General features: G+C 55.8%; 1 protein-coding gene across 12 annotated transcripts in view; it reads left to right on the top strand.

The window, feature by feature from the left end:
- The window catches only part of COL27A1 (collagen type XXVII alpha 1 chain), a 135,765-nt gene that overhangs the window by 84,935 nt on the left and 32,243 nt on the right, over positions 1–18,587 (top strand). For 9 of the 12 annotated variants that reach the window (XM_035723525.1, XM_035723519.1, XM_035723518.1 and 6 more), the window contains 11 exons: positions 1,013–1,066; positions 1,317–1,370; positions 6,317–6,370; positions 11,407–11,460; positions 11,992–12,036; positions 12,118–12,162; positions 12,437–12,490; positions 13,503–13,556; positions 14,437–14,490; positions 15,808–15,861; positions 17,756–17,809. In XM_035723525.1, coding sequence (XP_035579418.1) covers positions 1,013–1,066; positions 1,317–1,370; positions 6,317–6,370; positions 11,407–11,460; positions 11,992–12,036; positions 12,118–12,162; positions 12,437–12,490; positions 13,503–13,556; positions 14,437–14,490; positions 15,808–15,861; positions 17,756–17,809 — 576 coding nt within the window. The remainder of the gene's footprint in view (positions 1–1,012; positions 1,067–1,316; positions 1,371–6,316; positions 6,371–11,406; positions 11,461–11,991; positions 12,037–12,117; positions 12,163–12,436; positions 12,491–13,502; positions 13,557–14,436; positions 14,491–15,807; positions 15,862–17,755; positions 17,810–18,587) is intronic. The other 3 variants (XM_035723523.1, XM_035723522.1, XM_035723521.1) reach the window with 3 other exon arrangements.

The following is an 18,587-nucleotide window of genomic DNA, read 5'->3' as shown; positions in this document are numbered from 1 at the left end:
AACCCTTCCTTCTCCTCCGCCTCCACCTTCCCTATTTTCTCCTCTTCCTCTTCTCTTTTTAACTTTTTATTTGAAGTAATTATACAGTCACAAGATGTTGCAAAAAACAGTACAGAAAGGTCCCGTGTACCCTTCACCCTGTGGCCGCCGATGGTCACATCTTGCATAACTATAGTGCAATATCAAACCAACTCTGGCCTTCTTTATTGCTCAAATGTTCCATGTCCCTCCCCCCCGCCCTGGCCAGGTGTACCCCTCTCCTCCCACCCCTCTTCCCTCTGTGCCTAGATGAGTTATCCTTCAGCTCTCTCGGGTCAAGCAGGCCTTCCCAACCACTCCTCTGCACCCGGGTGGGTCAGATCCCCTGCTGAAGGGCCTTGGCACCTAGACCTATGCCCTCACTGCACTTACTCGTTTGCATCTGTGCTGGTGACTTGTGTCTGTGGATACAAAACACAGGGCCTCACAAAAACAGAGGCAGGATTCAAATCCAGACCCCCTTCCTCCAGCCGTCTTTGTCTTCTGCACCCACCATCTCTGCCCTGGTCGATGTGGATTGATCAAGAGGAAAAGAGTTGCATCTCAGATGCTCCAGCATCTCATCTCTGTTTGGGCAGTGGGTGGGGAGAGCGAGAGTGCCTTCTTTTGCCATCTCCACCTCCACAAGCCCAGCCCAGGGGATGCCAGGCCCAATGAGGACCACGTGACGTGGGCCAGCATCAAAGGGGACAATGTCATTTGTACATCCCTGATCAGGACCATCCTTGCCTGAGGGCAGCCCACTGCGGGGCATGCCACAGTAGATGCTGAGGCCTCCCAGGGCTTACTGGGTTCCTGGCTTCTGTGGAGTGAAATCCCAGCACCCCTTCCCCTGACCACCCTGGGTGATGTGACTGTAGACTTTGGACAAGTCCCTACCCCTCCCTCTTTGGCCTCTGGAAGGCCTCTGTACCCGCCCCCCACAGAGCCACCCCACAGCCATGACCTCCCTGCCTTGCTGTCTCTATCACAGGGTGACAGGGGCATGATGGGACCCCCAGGCGCACCTGGACCCAAGGGATCAATGGTAAGGAGCAAGTGTGTGCCACTTGCCCTCCCTCCTGTCACAGGGCTGGTGACAGCTCTGCTCTCCTCTGCCTGCTCCCGTATACCCCAGGCATTCAGGAAGACGGGCTCCTTCTCCCTCCAAGAGGCCTGGTGGCTGCCCTTGTGGCACTAAGCTGGGGCTCTGGGGCCAGGGACAAGCCAGCCAAGGCGGAAGGAGGAAGAGCCACCTGCTTCAGCTGATTCCTTCTCTCTCATCTCTTTCTTGGTAGGGTCATCCTGGAACTCCTGGTGCTGTGGGGACCCCCGGAGAACCTGGACCCCCGGTAAGCCAAGCCCTTGAGCTCAAACCCACTGTCCAGTAATAGTGAGGAGTCCAGGTCTCAGAGTCAGACAAACATGGGCTTGAATCCCAGCTCTGTATTGCCAGGAAAGATCATTGAACTTCTCAGCACCTAAGTTTTGCTCATCTGAAACACAGAGAACATAATCGTGGTCATGACAGCATAATCCTGTGGGTCAGATGAACCCAGGCAGCTCATGTTCATTGCACAGTGATGTTCCTGGCACAGGAGCACCTTTTCTTTTTTTTTTTTTTTGTAATTAAAAATCTTTTAATGACCATATTAACATTGGCAAAAAGAAACGGGAAATTAATTTTAACAGTGTTTTTTATTTAACTCAATATAGTAAAATTGTTTACATTTTAATTTGCAATATAAAAATAACTAATGAACATCTAATACCCTTTTTTTAGTATGACGTCCTCAAAATAAAATATGTGTCTTAATTCCGACTAGCTATATTTCAAGGGTTTAATAGCCTCATGTGGTAAGTGGGTACCATATTGGATGGTGTAGACTTAAAAACTGATGGAGTGCTTATTGCTTCTCAGAGTTCTGGCTTTGGTCTGACTTCTGTAGACCTTTCTGAGGTTAAGGGCATCTTGCTCCACCTGCCTCTTCTTCCCAGAAACTCCCTAGAGTCCCAGTTTGCCTTCCTCTCTCCTTAGAGCTGCTATCACCCACTCAATGCCTCTCTTCCTGTTCCTCTTGAAGCCAGCTGTGGATGAGACCCAGTCCTCTCTGCCTTCCCCCCATTTCCCTAATTCGGGGCCAGAAGTGCCTTCCACATTGGGCTTTCCTGTCAATATCATGCAAACACAGGAGATAAAATAACAAATGTGGGGAAAATACAACATTAAGGAACAGCTTCAAAATCCTTCAATTCTTTCCCTGTGTAATGCCTGACTTTTCACTGAGATGGAAGCTGGAAGCTCTAGCTGCTCTTTTTCCCTCTGTGGTGTGGCACAGGAGCATCTTGGTCAAGGCGCCATCGTTGCTTTGTTCATTCACTCGGGACATACCCTGTCATGTGTGCCTGGAGCCGCTCCAGGAGCCGGGGGTGCAGCCATCAGCAGGGCAGAAAACTCCCACTGCCCTTTAGGAGCTTCTATTCTGGCATTTGGGGGTGAGACAACCCAATATATAAGTGACACCTGCTCTGGAGGAAGTGTAGGGGAGACGATGGGAAATGCTGGGGACACGGGCTGAGCACAGGGGTGAGGACACAGAGGTCCTGGACTTCTTGTGATATCTGAGGAACCAGGGAGATTCCTGAGGGTCCCAAGGCAGGGAGGGGTGGGAGAGGCAGGGTAGCTGGGCTGGGGGGATCCCATCTACTTTCCCGAGGGTGATATTGGGGGCAGGGAGGGGTGGCTCTCATCCTGAGCCCTCGCAGCTTCTGCTCCCTCTGTCTCTGCCAATGGAGGATGGAGCCCAGGAGGGGCTCTCACTTCAGCCAAGGCTTGGGCTCAGGGCTGGGAACCTCCTCTGGGGAGGTGGAGAGGTGGGCTTCAGGCAGGTGGAAAGGGTATGGAGGAAGGGACTAGCCCAGGCAGGATCCCAGGGCAGGACTAGGGAACAATGAGTTTGGGCTGCCCGGGTCCCTCCAAAGGCCAGACTGAGAGACTCCCTGGAGTCTGATGGGATGAGGGAGGAAATGGGAACCTTGGAGGGTCTGAATCCAAGGGAAGCATGCACATACCAGTTCTCTGTGCCAATGAGGGAAGCAAAGCCAGCTCAGTTCCCAAACTTTTCTGTGCACCGGCTGTGTACTGGGCCTATGCTCAGCCCTGAAGATGCAGGAATGATAAGAATCACACCTGCTGGGGCGCCTGGGTAGTTCAGTCGGTTAAGCGTCTGCTTTCGGCTCAGGTCATGATCTCAGGGTCCTGGGATTGAGCCCCACGTTGGGCACCCTGCTCAGTGGGGAGTCTGCTTCTCGCTCTTCCTCTCTCTCTCTGCCCCTCTCCCCCTGCTCAGGGTCTCTCTCTCTGTCCGTCTCAAATAAAATCTTAAAAAAAAAAGAAAAGAAAATACATCTGCTTTTAAGATCCTGTCTAGTGGGAGTGCCAAGTATAAACATCTTCTCACTCATTAACAGAATTTTACCGAGCACCTGCTATGTGCCAGGCAGTGCTAGGCGCTGAGGAGGGATATGGAGGGACTGGCCAGGGATGAGAAGCCTGGACACTAGTAACCATCATCCCAAGACAGAGGTGCTGAGCAGCAGGTGGCTCTGTCTGTCCCCTCTAATCCTTTCGATGAGGTAGAAAAGTCAAAGTACAGAGGTGAGATGAGAGCCGGCACTCCGGGCTCCTGATGGCGTGTTTTCCCCTGTTAATGAGGAGGAGGAGAAGCCACTTCTGGCCCGGGGCTGGAGGGGCTGGTTGGTGGGCTGAGGAGCCCAACCTGTGATCTGAGGTTTCCTAGCCCACCCAGCCTGAAGGCTGCTGTCCCATCCCCCTCCCCAGGGTTCATGGGACCCAAGTTCTAGGGCCCAGCAGATGCTCCTGGAGAGGCAGTGATTGGGGACCATCCGTGTGGGAGGTGCGCAGGCAAGGGTCCATCATCAAACTGTAGCTCTTGGGCCTCTGGACCTCAGCCTCTCAGGGCCTCAGTCTCTCCATTTGTCCAGTGGGAGGAGGAAAGCCTGGAATGGAGTTGCTGGGACAAAATGGAAGGCCAGTGGAAGACAGGAAAACAGTGGGGCTGTCCAAGCCAGCGCATGGAAGGAAGCTCCTGGCCTCCTCTGAATCCCCTACCTCCAGGGCTCCACTGACCTCCTCCCTGCTTTGTGTCCTCGTACGTCCCACTGCTCTGGAGGTTGGCTCAGCCTGAGTGAACTCAGTCACGTGCTGCTTTCAGCCCCCAGGGTTGCCGTTGACCCGCCACTGCTGCAGTATGGGGCTGGTCGCTTGGACCTCTTGGGGATCCTTCTAAGCCAGCCAGCCGCCCTGGTGCTGCTGAGGACGCAGCGTAGCACCAAGGTCCAGAAATCTGACTTCAGAATCAGACACATGTGAGTCAAGTCCTGGCCACTTACCAGCTGGGTGATTGTTGGCAGTATTCGTAGCTTCTCTGCGCCTCCATTTCCCCATCTGCAAGCCAGCATAGAACTCCCTTCATTATGCGATTACTGTGAGAAGTCAATGATATCAGTGTATGATGTCATACTTAGCACATGGTCTGCGTATACTAAGCATTTAATGACTGGCAGTAGGAATAATTACTATTTAATAGTTATGTTAATTCCAGTATTCCTTTAAGACTACTACCATTAAGGTCACATTTCTGATGACACTGTTCACATCTGATGAGCAGTCTCCCACTTTTCCAATCATGTGAACATCCACGTTCTCCTACAGCCCATTGAGGTGAGCTGAGATCGTTATCCTCATGGCCTGGGGGACTGGAGACCAGTCAGACTCCCATCTCTGACCCCTTCCCACATTGAGAGAGCTGAGAGCTACCCTTTACTGAGGACTTTCCATGTCATTTTGCCTTCCCAGCAACTCCAGGAGCTAGGGATTCTTCTTACCCCATTTCATAGATGAGGAAACTGAGGCCCACAAGTTGAAATCACTTGCCAGGGTCACAGAATTAGGAAGCAACAGAGCCGGGATTTGAACCGGTTCTCTGAGGACGCAGTCTGTTCTTTTGAGTACTCTCTTCTACTGCCTCGAAGTTAAGACTTGGCTCCTGAAATTTCCCAGTGACACATCGCGTGCCTTCTGCAGTCCGAGATCCCGCTATAAAATGGCTTGTTCTCACCCAATCTTCCTGTCGTCTGCCATCCGGGAGTCAGCTCTGCCTTCTTATTGGGCCAAGTGTGGGTCCACGCCCTGCTTGCTCTGCTGACAAGGGGCAAGTTAGAACCCAGCCCCACACGTCAGCCCTTCAGCAGCAGCTGACTGAGGGTCTGCACCGTCAAGGCCACGGGGAGGGAGAAAATGGAACAGCAAGTTTTTCCCGAGGCCCCAAATGGAACTGGGCCTCTCCCTGGTATTTGGAGGGGGATGAAGCCGCCTCTTCCTTGTAAAAGGAGCACGCCCAGTCTGAGACTTGCTGTTGAGCTGGGAGGCTCCTGGAGGGGTCCTGGCCAACCGGCCATGGGTGAAGGCGCTGTTTGGTGGCTACAGCCGGGTGGGGCCGGAACCCGGAAGAGAGATCAGGCATGAGGCAGCCCGCCGCCTCTCTTCTCCCTTCTACCCTCTGTCCTCTTCTGTCGTTAGATGGTTCGTAGTTTCTCCCAACAGATCCCTCAATTCTAGTCATAGGCCTGTGCCGTGCCAGTGTTGCGAGTTCAAAGAACAAAGGCAATCCTGTGTCAGCCTTCCCTCCCTCCCTGTCGCTCCCTCGCCTCTTGTCATTCCTGCATCAAACCAGGATAATGGGGTGGCTTTCCTGGGCCCGGCCCTGCTCCCTTCTCCCCTGCCTCCCCCTCCCTCACCTCGGGGCTGTGGTCTGCTTCTTCCCCCTCGTACACCAGGGCTCTTTCTGCCTGATCAGAGCCTCCTGGGCAGCTGTCAGGTGATGTTCGGGGTCAGGGCGGGGGACAGAACATGGGCAGCCGTATTCTTCTTGCTAATGGAAGGAGAAAAGGGGAAATGGACATTTGAGGAGACTTTTGGTCAAGAGTGTCATGGTAGCTTCTGGTTGTTGATTTTGAGATACAGAAGGAAGTGGCTCATCCATCCAGGGAGGCTTCTCCTCACTACCAGATCCCTGGGAGAGGTGGAGGCCCACCACATTGAACTGACTTGTGCTGAGGGTTATAGCCTGTGGGCTGCCTCTTCCAGTGGGACAGCTTTTCCCACTGGGCCAAGTCCTTCTGTGTGCAGCCAGGCTTTGCACCCACACTCCTAGCCTTCCCTGTTGCCCTTGCTACCAGAAAGGGGGCTTCTCCAAACTCTTTCTCGTCCCCACAGGGTCCTCCAGGATCTCGAGGCCTACCAGGCATGAGGGGAGCAAAGGGACGCCGGGTAAGTGGGGCCCAGCCCCCGGGAGGCTGGCACTGGCAGGGGCCACCTGACAGGGAGACTACCTCCTGCTCCTTGCCCCCTGCGCAACCCTGAGACCTGTGACTTTCACGGCATCAGGCAGGGTTTCCAGGCTCATGCCGGGCCTGGCTGTCAGCCTGGCACCCCCTTTCCAGCTCGTCTTTTCCAGCCCATTTCTGAACACCAGGCCTTGCCATCCGTGGGTACAGACAGGGTCTGTGGTACCAATGTTTTGTCCATTCATTTGTTCATTCATTCATTCCACCACCATTTATTTAGCACTGACTATTTGCCGGCCACTGTTGGAGGCTCTGTAGATACCACGGGAGGATGGGAGAGGCATGACCTCTGCCTGCCCTCATGGCTCAATCAAGTAGGTCAAAGAGATAGTTTCGGGTCATAGGCGCATAGATGGTGAAGCAGCTTGGGAGCCTGGGTAGAGTATCAGAGCGTGCTTCAGGGCTTCAGGGAGAGGAGGGTAAGGAGGTGGTGCCAGGTTCCAGGCAAGGGAAAGCCCTAAGGTGAGAGAAGGTGTGGCATGTTTAGGGGTCTCCACTGGCTCCCCAGAGGGGCAGGGGAGAGGGACGAGACCAAGAATTAGCAGGTGGCAAGCCCGCAAACCACAGTTAGGCCTATGGACTGTGTTCCCAGGGTAGTGGGGAGCCATAGAGGATTTTAAACGAGGGCTGGCCTGAGCACAAGCGCCAGAGGTGATCACTGGTACTTACTATGTGTCAGGTGCTGTCCATCACATATATTAACTCATTCAGTCTTCAACACTACTCTATAAAGAAGGTGCTAGGCTTCGTTCCATTTTACACACCAGGAAACTAAGGCACTGAGAGGTTAAGTCAGTTGTCTCAGGTTGCACAGTTAGAAAGTGGCAGAGCTGGGATTTGAACCCAGGGAATCTGGCTCTTCTGCATAGTGAATGTAGTCTCATTTTCAGTCGTGCAGGGAGGGCTGACGGAGTGGTTTTTTTGCCCCCAACTGATGTATGGGTGCTGGGATAGGCAGCCTTGTAGAAGGGAACCATGATGGCACAGGTAGAGCCGACAGCCCAGGCCTGATATCCACGCTCCATACGGGGAATCTGTGATTAGTCTCCTCTTGGCTGAATTTCAAGCGGTTTTAAATTTTTCCCCAAACCAGATGGCCAGCAGTCAGCCTGGGAGAGGGGCGGATTAGGAGGCATTCCTCTGGCCCAGCAGGGCCCCTACCACTGCTATGTCCTGGGTCTCTGCAAGTGGACCCAGGCCCATTGGCAGCCAGTTCCACCTTGACCCTGTGCACATGGCCTCCTGCCCCAGGAAGCCAGATTAGCTGGAGATTCAGGTCTTCAACTCACCGAGCTTCCCCCAGCTGTCTCTAGCACCCCTTCCCAGCAGTGGCTCCAAGAATGTATGTCCTGCTTGAGGAAACCCAGGCTCCCAACCACATCAAAAGTCTCCAGGGCTGGGAGGGAAGTGTTGAGAACATGAGCTCCTCCCTCCTGCTGGGTTTGGCAGGAATGCAAAACCTGTGGGATCGGCGCCCTGGGTTCCCGGCCTAAGAGTCCACTATTGGCCACTTTGCAGTGGGGGTACCTAGAGGCGCACCCATCATGCCTGCAAAAGAGCTCAATACTGGGCAGGCCCCCATGTAACAACTGGCTTGCCAAGTGACCTTGCCACCCTCTGAGCCTCAGTTTCCCCATATGTGCCATGGGTAAGGTACAAGGCCCTGCCTGCGTCTCTGTCGATATGCAAGAGGGGACAAGATGGGGCCTCAGGCCCTCGGCTCCTGGTAGAACTGCTGACAGGGTCTGGGTCCACAGGCCTCTGTTGGAAGAGTGGGGGCTCTGGGGTCCGACAGAGACAAATCTCAGCCTTCCCAGTTACCAGTTCTGGGACCTCAGGCCAGTTTCTTAACTTCTCTAAGACTTAGTGGATGACATTTGGAGGAGGTTGTAAGGACCCAGAATTTGAACTCACATCAGCTGGATGCCCTTTTTTTTTTTTCACCACCACCACAACTCACTGCTTACCAGTGTGGGAGTGAGCACCCCATCAGAGGGGGTATGCAAGTCAGGGACTAGAGAAGCCTGTCATGAAGGCTCTGGCCTGGGACAGGATGTTGGAGAAGACAATGTCTAAAAGCCCTGTTACCTGGGAGACTCCACTATCTCCCTCCACCAACCACTTTGAGGGAGTCTCGGGGATTCTGAGATACACGTGCCTGACACTGGACTCTGCTCCCATGAATGGGGCTAAGAGCTCAGCAGACCTGGCCTCGAATCGTGGCTCTTCCTCTTTGACCTTGAGCAACTGATTCCGTCTCTCTGGGCCTCTAGTTTTCCTCTGTAAAAAGGGTGAGCCACAGAACTGACCTCTCTGGATGGCCATGGGATTAAATCCCTTGGCATGTGCCTTGCACATGGTGAGCACCTCCCTTTGATCATCCATCCCTTTGTCATAAGAGCTGCAATTGACCAGATTTTCTGTCCCAGCCTGGCTGAAAGGTAGCCCCAGCTTTGACTGCAAGCATCTTCCTGGGGACTGGCTATAAGAGAACAGACATATGGTTCTGATGGAAACCCGGGCCTGCCTCCAGCAGGGCTGGCTGGCCTGCGTTCACTTGGAGCAGGAAGGACGAGGACGGGGGCACCCTTGGGACACAGGACAAGCTGCAGAGTGGCCCAGAGCAAGGGTTAGCATGTGCGGCTGCCCTGCTCCTGTCCCTGCCCTGGGGAGCCAGGGAGCGAGGGTAGCTGGGGCCCCGTTGCCGCCTCCTCCCTCTAGACAGCAAAGGCTGTGGCCCTATTTCCCCCAAGCAGTGCCGGCTTCCCCCTGAGCTCTCTGGTCTCCCAAGGGGTCGCAATCTCCCAGGTACCAGGGACTTTAGACATTGTCTTCTCCAACATCCTGCTCCAGGGCAGAGCCTTCATGGCAGGCTTCTCTGGGCCCTGACTTGCACACCCTCATGACGGGGAGCTCACTCCCACACTGATAGGCAGTGACAGGTTGTAGTGGAAAGAAACGGGCGTCTGGCTGAGTCGGGTTTAAATTCTGGCTCCTCCACTTCCTAGCTGTGTGACCATAGGCTATTTCCTTATGGCAAAATGAGGATAATAGCTTTTGGTGTCATTGCTGCTGTGGCCGTTGCTACTGCTATTATTACAGATCACATAAACTTTCTCTCAGAAAGGCTTGGATTCTGGGGATGAATAGGGTGCCGTGTGATTCACACCAAACCGTCAACATTTCTGGGCCTCCACTGCAGTCCCAGAGCAATCCCTGTCCAGGGAGGTTTATGGCTCAGCTAGAGACAGAGGCCAGGGGCCAGAAGCCATCTCTCAGGAGGGCCCAGATGTCCACCCATCAGCTCAGTCTCTGTCCCAGCTCCTAAGACCTGGGATGTCCCCACCTCAGTCTGGCTCCATCTCCACCAGGCACCTGTCCATGAATCAGGGGCGGAAAGTCTAACACACGGTCTGACAGTGTCCATCTGAGAGAGAGGGGCCCAGAGAGGGGAAGGGGCTTGCCTGGGGCCACACAGCAATCCAGCAGCAGAACAGGGACTAGCACCCGCAGCTTCTAATCATATGTTGTATTGGATCTGTGGAAACTCTCAGCTGGTTCTCTGTAGCTTGCTCTAAGCTGCCTGTTCTGAGGAAGGGACTGAATCCAGATCTTCCAGGCCATTCCTCTGTGTCCCTGGCCCTGGGGAGCCTGATGCCTCCTCTGGCAGAGCCAGCTATTACTGAGCACTTACTAGAGGCCAGGTGCTGAACTGCCTGTGTGCAGTATCTCCTGCCTTAAGGGAGAGATTCTCATCCCCATTTCAGAGACAAGATAACTGAGCCTCAACAAGGTTGCCTGTCCTGGGTTTATTCAATCCACGAGGCACTATTTAAGGCTGTGGGAGCCCCAGGTAGCTGATAAAAGGAATTGTTGCTTTTTCTGGCTCAGTTATTAATTGAAAGTTCCCTTGCTTAATTTTTAAATGAATTCTTCGTGCTGTTTTTCTCATCCCTCACCCCACTCCCCGCCACCTGCACATATGTTCCCTAGTCCCCTTTTGTGGCTGGCCCCACACTCCCAGGCCAGGGTGGGCCAGCCTTCTGCACAAGACCCTCTTCGTCTCCCCCACATGACCTCTCTGGTCCCCTGCAGGACAAACACCACACTGTTCTCTACAGGGGGCCTTTTCCAGAGGACCCCATCTCATCTGCGTCTCTGTGGGAGTCCCCGTAAGGGGGTCACATGGACCAGTGGGTAGAACCCTGGAGGGGATGCACCTGCTGATGTGCTAAGGGACCTTAGACAAGTCACTTCTTTGACTGGGCTTTAGTGTTCCCATCTGTGCAGTGGGGGAAGGGCCTGCCTCAGGCGGTGGAGGGGTGGGGCTCCCAGCTTTCAAAGGAATAAGAGTGCTGTCTGGGGCTCCACGGAACGGCCGCCTGGCCCCTGCCCCGTTCTTGCCCCTCCACACGTCAGCTCTTCCCTCTGTGAGCAGGGCCAGACTGACTCGCACCTCTGGCTGGAGGAGGCTGCTCCGCACACCTAGCCACATGCAGACCGTCCCCGGGTCCTTCGCTGTCAGTGTCCCCCAAGGGTTGTGGTTCAGACACCGTTTCTGCCCCACGTGTGCTCGGGGAAGAGGATGCAGCCGCCGAGTCTGAGGGGCTGACTGTGCGGACCTGGCCACATGTGTCTGGCCCTCAGCCTGCCTGGCTCTGAAATGCATTGGCTGCCTGACTTCCGAGGTCTCTTTAAACAGGGTCGCTCGTGCACCACCAGCCCTATTCCAGAACGACAGGGCCTCTAGCGGAGTCCCTCCGTGCCTCGCCATCTCAGCAGGCACGCCGCGCATGGGTGACCCGCCTCAGGGTGAGGGTGTGCGGGCAGTGGGAGGAGAAGAGAGCCCCAGGCTTGTGCCGGGAGAGGCCCCGGGCTCTGGGCAGCCCTGCCCTCCTGGTTCCCAGCCCAAGGGAGACCCCTGCTGTCCATCGTGCTAGTCCCTTTTTCCTATTCCAGGGCCCCCGAGGACCAGATGGACCAGCCGGGGAGCAGGGGTCCAGGGGCCTGAAGGTACCAACCCCAGGGCCTGCCCTTCCTCACACCTCCCACGCTGGCTCAGGAATCCGGGAACCAAGGCTCACACCTTCCTCGGCGCCAGGCCCCTGGGGGTGGCAGGGAGCTCATGGGCCACTCCTCCTGACCCTGGAGCCTGAGCCTGGGGACGGGGGAGAAAGAGCACAGAGAGAGAGAGAGCAGTGAATAAGAGGGAGCCAGAGGAGGCAAGAGTAAGAGAGGGTGAGAAGGAACCTCAGGTGCCCTCTGGCCCCTTCCCTGGGGCCCCTAGCCCCTCCAGAGCCCCCGGGAGCCAAGATTGCTTCTACTCCCAGCAGGAGCAAGGGGTCCTTGGTTCTCCAGAGCAGATGGTGACTACAGCCAGCCACTCCCCTTGCCAGGCCTCAGTTTTCCCACTTGCACAGTGGGGAGATGGGTGCGTCTGGTGATGACACAGGTTCCTTCCAGCTCCCATGGAGTGCAGAGCCTGTGCCGTGAAAGGTCCTCCTAAGCACCCTCTCCCACCCTCACATGCTTTGCTTCCTGCAGGGCCCTTCAGGACCGCAGGGCAGACCAGGCCAGCCTGGGCAGCAGGTATGTCAGCCAAGGCTGCCAGCCCCTCCCTGCTCCCTGCTTGGTGAGACGCGCCTCTAATGACCCCACATGTGCTTGCAGGGTGCGGCTGGTGAGCGCGGGCCCTCGGGCACACAAGGCTTCCCCGTAAGTAGCATCGGTTCTGGGAATTCCGTGGGGCTCTGCCGGGAGATAAGAGCCACGTTACCAGGTTCCCACCCTGCTGTGGAAACCACAAAGGTTCTGGCTGCCCACTCTGTGCACTGAAGACCCTCTAGCCTGCCTCTTTCCTCTGAGACTCGGTCTCCCCATCGGTCACATGGCAGAGGGTGGGGGTGGCACCCTGACACACTGCGAAGTCTTCCGGGCAGGGTGAAGGAGGCCATGGAGGGACTAAGGTCACCTCTGTTCTTCTCCACAGGGCATCCCAGGTCCCTCAGGCCCCCCAGGCACCAAGGGCCTCCCAGGAGAACCGGTAAGTGCTCTCTCTCCTCCCTCTTTTGTCTCTTTGCCCCTAGCAGGCTGGTCTCAGACGGGCCACCGCCTGGGTGTGTGGCACGTGGTCAGCCGAGAAGGGAGGTTGGAGAGGGACAGGGCCAGGGCTCTGCTACCCTGCTGGGACAGGCCTGGGGGGAGGTGGGTACTGGCCAGGGAGCTCGGGAGCTCTGGGTTGGAGTCTAAGCTTGCTTGTCCTCCAGCCTAGTTTTCTTACAAGTAAATGGGAATAATTGTCCCCACCATGTTATCCTGTTGTAGAGATGAAATGAAGAAATGTATAAGCTGAGGGAACAGAGTATTCAGGTCTCCAAGGGAGGGAGGATGGGAATTGCAGGGTCTGGACAGGAGCCAGTGAGGGGTTTGAGACCAAGATAACCCTTCAGGAGGTTCCCTGGAAGGATGGGTTTGGGGGATGGCCCAAGGGTCAGGGTGCCCCTTGAGGAGGCAGTGGAGTGGTACCTCTGGAGAGGAGAGGACAGCCTTGAGGGGTATGGGAGGAGGGATCCCTGCATGGGGCAGGGGGAGGACAGGAGGCTCCTGCCCCCTGGGGCCCCGTGCTAGAGTCCCACATCTTTAGGCCCAAGGAGATGCCGTTTTGAACAGTGAATTGACCAGGACCCGGGTGGGGGTTTCCAGAGGTGGATCCCAGGTGGAAGGGCATTCAGACTGAGGGAAAAGAGTAAGTGAGCCTTCTTAGAAGAGCTGGAAGGTTTCTGAGTGGGAGAGGCCCCACCCCCCCGCCCCAGGTTTGAGGAAGAGGAACAGGAGAGAGCGCAGATGGCTTGAGGGGGTGGCAGGAGACCAGTGGTGAGGAGGGAGCTGCAGACAGCGGGTCCTTGGCATGGCAGGTTGGGGGCATGGCCGCAGAGTTCCAGGTTCTGGGGATCCTCTCCCTCACCTGCCCCCTCCAGACTGCATTATTGGGCCTCAGGCCCCAGAGAGGACCCAGGCTGCCTTCTCAAAACTGTGTGTGTCTGCCTGTCTTACAGGGCCCTCAGGGACCCCAGGGGCCACTTGGCCCTCCGGGAGAGATGGGACCCAAGGTGAGCACTGAGGGCCCCTCGTTTGTCCTGAGATGTTGCCGGGGAGGTATCAGTCAGCCCCTCGCAACCCTCCTCCACACGGGGTCCCAGGCCTGGCTGCGTCCTGTGTCCTGCAGAAACCGAAGGGTAGATCCCCTGGTGGGAGGGCAGATCCACCCTAATGGCATAGGGTGAGGAGCTGGGTTCCCAGTCCCAGGGGCAGCTCATGGCATGTGGGGGTGCCAGGACCCTCAAGCGGGTTGGCGGTGCCTCTTTTGTGGGACCATGGGAAGCCGCAGTGCCCCCACCCCAATCCCTGCTGGGACTTCCCCTTAGCACCGAGGTTTGACTGCAGAACCAGCCCTTTTGAGGGCATGCAGCGAGGAGCTCTAGAGGGAACTCCAACACCTCTGCCTTATCCAGAGGAGAAAGCTGAGCCGCAGGGTTTGTGCAGGGGCTGTAGCCATGCTGATGGTGATAACTCGAACCCCTTCCCATCCTTGTCATCCTGGCTCAGCTTCGGAGTAAAACACAGGGATCTGTCTGCCCTGAATACAGCCTTGGTTGGCTTCCTCCCCTGTTGTTATGTGAATCATGCTATTTTCCTCCCTGTGCTGGCCAAGGGGCTCTTAATGTGGTAAACCACACTCGTGGGGAAGGAGAAGGCTCCAGCAGCCTCTGAGCAGCCCCAAGGCTCGGCGCTGTGGGCCCAACCACCACCCTCCCTGTGGTCCCAGCTCCAAGCTCCAAGAAGGCCGTAGCCTGGTCCCAGCTCTGTGTCTCTCCTGCTGTGTGACCTCAGGCACATTCCTTGCCCTCTCTGAGCCTGCCTAAGTTATCTCCTCCCTTACAATCCAAGCCAGCCCTTGCTGTAGGAGGGACCAATGGCATTTTCTTGCAGGGGCCTCCCGGTGCGGTAGGAGAACCGGGTCTTCCTGGGGAAGCCGGGATGAAGGTAAGGCAGGATGAAAGAGAAAATTGACTTGTTGAAACCAGCTCCCAGCTGGCGGCCACGTCCTCCCCACGGAAGAGAAATGGGCCTTTCTTGTGTGGGGATAATGAGTTCTCTGTGTTCCTGGCTGGGGAGCGGGTCCTGGCTATGACCACAGTGGCGGGCCCAGCTGGCCCGGAGCCCCCGCCCCCCCGCCCCCCGCCCCTGCCCCCTGCCCAGCGATGTTTTCCCTGGCACCTGCCCCACGCCCGGGCGGCCACATCTCCTGGCCTCCTGAGATACCATCTGCATTTCAGCCCCTGAGCCCCTCATTACCTGCGGGGAAACAGGCGCCCATTGATGCCTGGGCTCTGGGGAGAGGCCCCCCCGCCCCCGGCCCCGTTCTGTGGAAGAGGATGCAGCTCCCTATGCAGGCCCTGGAGCTGACGAGGGATGCTGGCAGCCTGATGGCCTTGCTAGGCAGGGCCTGGGGGAGCCGCCAGGGTCTGTGGGACTAGAGACAGACACCCCCTCCCCAGCGGTGCCTGAGCCTCCCTGCCATTCAGAGGGACTTGGACCAGCCCTGGGACTTTAGTTGTTGGCTTAGATCTAGAAACCTTTGCTCCAACAATGCAGAAAACCACCCCATATATAAAACAGACAGAAATGGGATCCTCCTGGTTGGGGCAGGGCTGGGGGCTCAGCGCTCCTCCTCCTCCCGGTACCGCCCCCCCCCCCCCCGCCCACCCTGGACATCAGCACAGAGGGAGACTAGTTTAGAAACCCCCACATGGTGATCTTTTGGGGGGCAGATGACATTTATTCTGGCTCATTTAGGGCCTCTTCCTCCTTTGGGTTTCTCTCCAAGGCTCTCAGGGAGAGTAAAGAAGGTGGTCAGCCACAGAGTTGCCATCCCTGCATCTGATCCTCCCTGGAGCCAAACTACCCAGGTTTGGATCCTGAATCTGTCCCTTCTTAGCCTCATGGGCTTGGGCTAGTGACGTAACCCTTGTGCGTGGTCCCTTGGTTTCTCCATTTGTAAAAGAAGATCCCTTCTCTGGCAGGGTTGTTGTGAGGTTTCAGTGTGAAATTGAGAGGCCCTTAGAGCAGCGCCGTGTAAGCGTGAGCTTGATGGTGGTGGCGTTTGCGTGGCCCCGACATGGCCAGGGCTGGCCTGGAGCAGGGGCTCTGGTTGGCATTTTACAGTGTTGCTTTGGTCCTTGGGAAGGAGGGGCTTCCCCAGCTCTCCGCCCAAATCAGAGCTGGTGAGGACAGGAAGGTGAGGCAAGGGCTGGGACTGGCCCTACCCACCCCCATGGACTTGTGTTTGGCTTCTCCTAGGGTGACCTTGGGCCTCTGGGCACCCCTGGGGAGCAGGGCCTCATTGGGCAGCGGGTAAGTCGAAGCAAATTCATTCTTCCTGGAAAGCCACCTGAGGGGCGCTTGGGTCTGGGGGAAGGGCTTTACTCAATCTCCCTGAGCCTCAGGGAGAACGAGACTATGAATTCCTATAGCCTCATTCTGTCTCTCTGGGTGAGCCAGCATTAACACAATGCAAAGGCACTCTTGGAAGAAAAGGATCCAGTGGTCAAGGTGTTTGAGACTCACTGCATGCTCCGTGTTCCCTCTTCCACATTAGCATTTTCAAGGCTCTGAGAAGGACTGCAGCCAAGACAGTGGTTCCTGACTTACTGGGATGCACTTTTACTTTTGAAAAACACCTGTTATCATCCCTGGAAACTGTTCCATGGAAGGTTATCTTCCCCTTTTCTAAAAGAAACCCACAAAGCTTGTCTTTGAGAAGCTTTGGGGTGGCTCTCTGTCCACTTCTCCGTGCTCCGTGCCTCCGTGCCCAGTTTATACAGTCTCTGCCTGAATATGGCCTGCAGGCGTACTGGGGAGGGGTACAGAGCAGGCATCCTGTAGCACCTGCCAGGTACAGAAGGTGGGGTCCAAGAGGGAGGGGGAGTTAGCATGGGCCTCAGTTCCTGGGGGCACCAGGGGCAGCCCAAGTGCCCTTCATTTCTTATCATTCCTGTTTTTCCAATGCTTCGTGCTTCCCCTGCCCAGAGTTAACCAAAGCTCCACAAATTGAGTTAAGACATAGAAGGAGCAAGAAAGACCACAGGGCAAGGCAGGATGTGTGTGCAGCCCGAACCCCTGAGATGGTAAATCTTGTGTGTCAACAAAGACTGATCCATAGTTTTCTTAGAGTGCCGTGTTAAGAAGGATCCTGAGGCACAGTAGGAAAGAGAACGACGAGCACTCACGACGAGCACTCACTTGAGGCCCACTCTGTGCCAGGCCCTTCTCTCAAAGCACTGGGAACAGAGCAGTGAGTAACAGAAGGCCTTGTTCATATGGAGCCACCTTCTAGTGGATCCACTAGTGACATCTGCCACAGGCACGAGAAGCGTGGGGTCTCCACACCTGTCATGCCTTTGCCACCCCTGCCTCTGATGATCTCTGAGGCCCCTTTGGGCTCCGGTGCTGAACAGCCATGAACTCTGAAAGCCAAGAGAGAGACAAACTAATTTGACGGCCAATTTGAGAACGGAGACATCCAGGGGCATCTCTGGAGCTGGGACTGCAAGCAGAGAACTTAGCTGAGGGTCAGATGGGGATTCGGGGTCTTGGTATCATTCCCAAGCTTGCTGGCCAAAAAGTCTTAAGGCTGGCCTCACTTTCCTCATCTGAGAAATGGGATTCCATGAGGAGTTTGATGGGAGCTCACTCCAGTTCCAGAAATAATATATCGAATGGCTGCCATCTGTGGGGTGCTTACACTGTGCCTTCCAGGCACCCTTAAAGGAAGTGGCATCAGCCCAATTTTCCGATGAGCAAACAGCTGCCCGTGGGGGCGAGGTATTTTGCTCGTGGTCGTACTACCTGTGAACAGGAAGCCCAGTGTGGGAACTGAGGTCTCTATGATATCAGAGCCTTTCTCAACCACTGGGCAGCAGTGTTTCCAACTAACCAACCAACTTGGACACTTTGTAACTCGTATCTCATGTGGCCCCCACCCGACCCACTCTGCAGACAGAGCAGGCTGGGGCTTGGGGGTCTGCTCCTCCTTTTTGAAGAGCTGAGAGTGGGTACCTCAGCCCCCCTGCTCACTCACTAATTCAGCCACTGTTTACCGGGCACCTGCTATGTGCTGGGCGCTCCAGGGCCCTACTGCCTGGAGATAGGGGGTTGGGGTCCTGCCCCAGGGAGAGGGAGGAAGTAAAAGCACATTGGGCTCCTTCCCTGGGAATGTCTCCTCATCTTTCCCCACCACCCTTTCCAGGGAGAGCCAGGCCTCGAGGGTGACAGTGGTCCTACAGGGCCTGATGGGCTGAAGGTAAGTGTCCTGCTGCTGTAGGGTCTGGGGAGGGGGATGTTCTGGAACTGCCTTCTACCTCTGCTCCCACTCCCTGCCTGTCCAAGACCTAAACTTTCTCCTGGAAGCACTGTATTCCCATAAAGCTCTGAGAGCAGACCTCTGGCTCCTACTGCAAGTGGCCTGTCCAGCATCCGCCCCACCCCCCGCTGCCCACCCCCCGCCCACCACTGCCTCCTGCCCTGCTCAGATGGGACTAGGAGCCATCCCACCTTCCACTGCTCACTGCTACCCTTCTCCTCAAAGCTCCAGCTCTCTTGGTTAAGGGTAGTACCTGAACACCCCTGCTCTGTGCTAGACTCAGAGCCCGCAGCTTTGATATCTGTTATCTTCCAAACATCCTAAAAGATCAGGAAAATAATAATCACCACCCATGACCTGTAAGCCACTATTTATGGTGGGCTAGTCATGTATATATCAGGTACTATGCTAAGCCCTTTGTGTTATGTAACACATCATTTAATGTTATGGGGTAAGTTCTGTCCTTAAATGAGGAAACCGAGACCCCGAGAGGTTAAGCAACTTGCCCAAGGACACACAGCTAGTAATTGGCACAGCCAAGACCCAAACCTTGGCTACCTCTCTACACCAGGCATCCATTCTAAAGGTGGGGAGACTGAGGCTCAGAAGGAGGCAGAGGTGCACTCATCCAGAGTCTGTGACTGTGAGTGGGGAATCCAAAATTCAAACCTCGGGCTCACTGGCACCACAGCACATAGGCCTAACTGCCCTGTTGCAT

The sequence above is a fragment of the Zalophus californianus genome, chromosome 13, assembly GCF_009762305.2.
Source record: "Zalophus californianus isolate mZalCal1 chromosome 13, mZalCal1.pri.v2, whole genome shotgun sequence".
Lineage (NCBI taxonomy): Eukaryota > Metazoa > Chordata > Mammalia > Carnivora > Otariidae > Zalophus > Zalophus californianus.
Note: the sequence above shows the minus strand (reverse complement) of the source record. Positions and strands in the feature narration are given on the sequence as shown.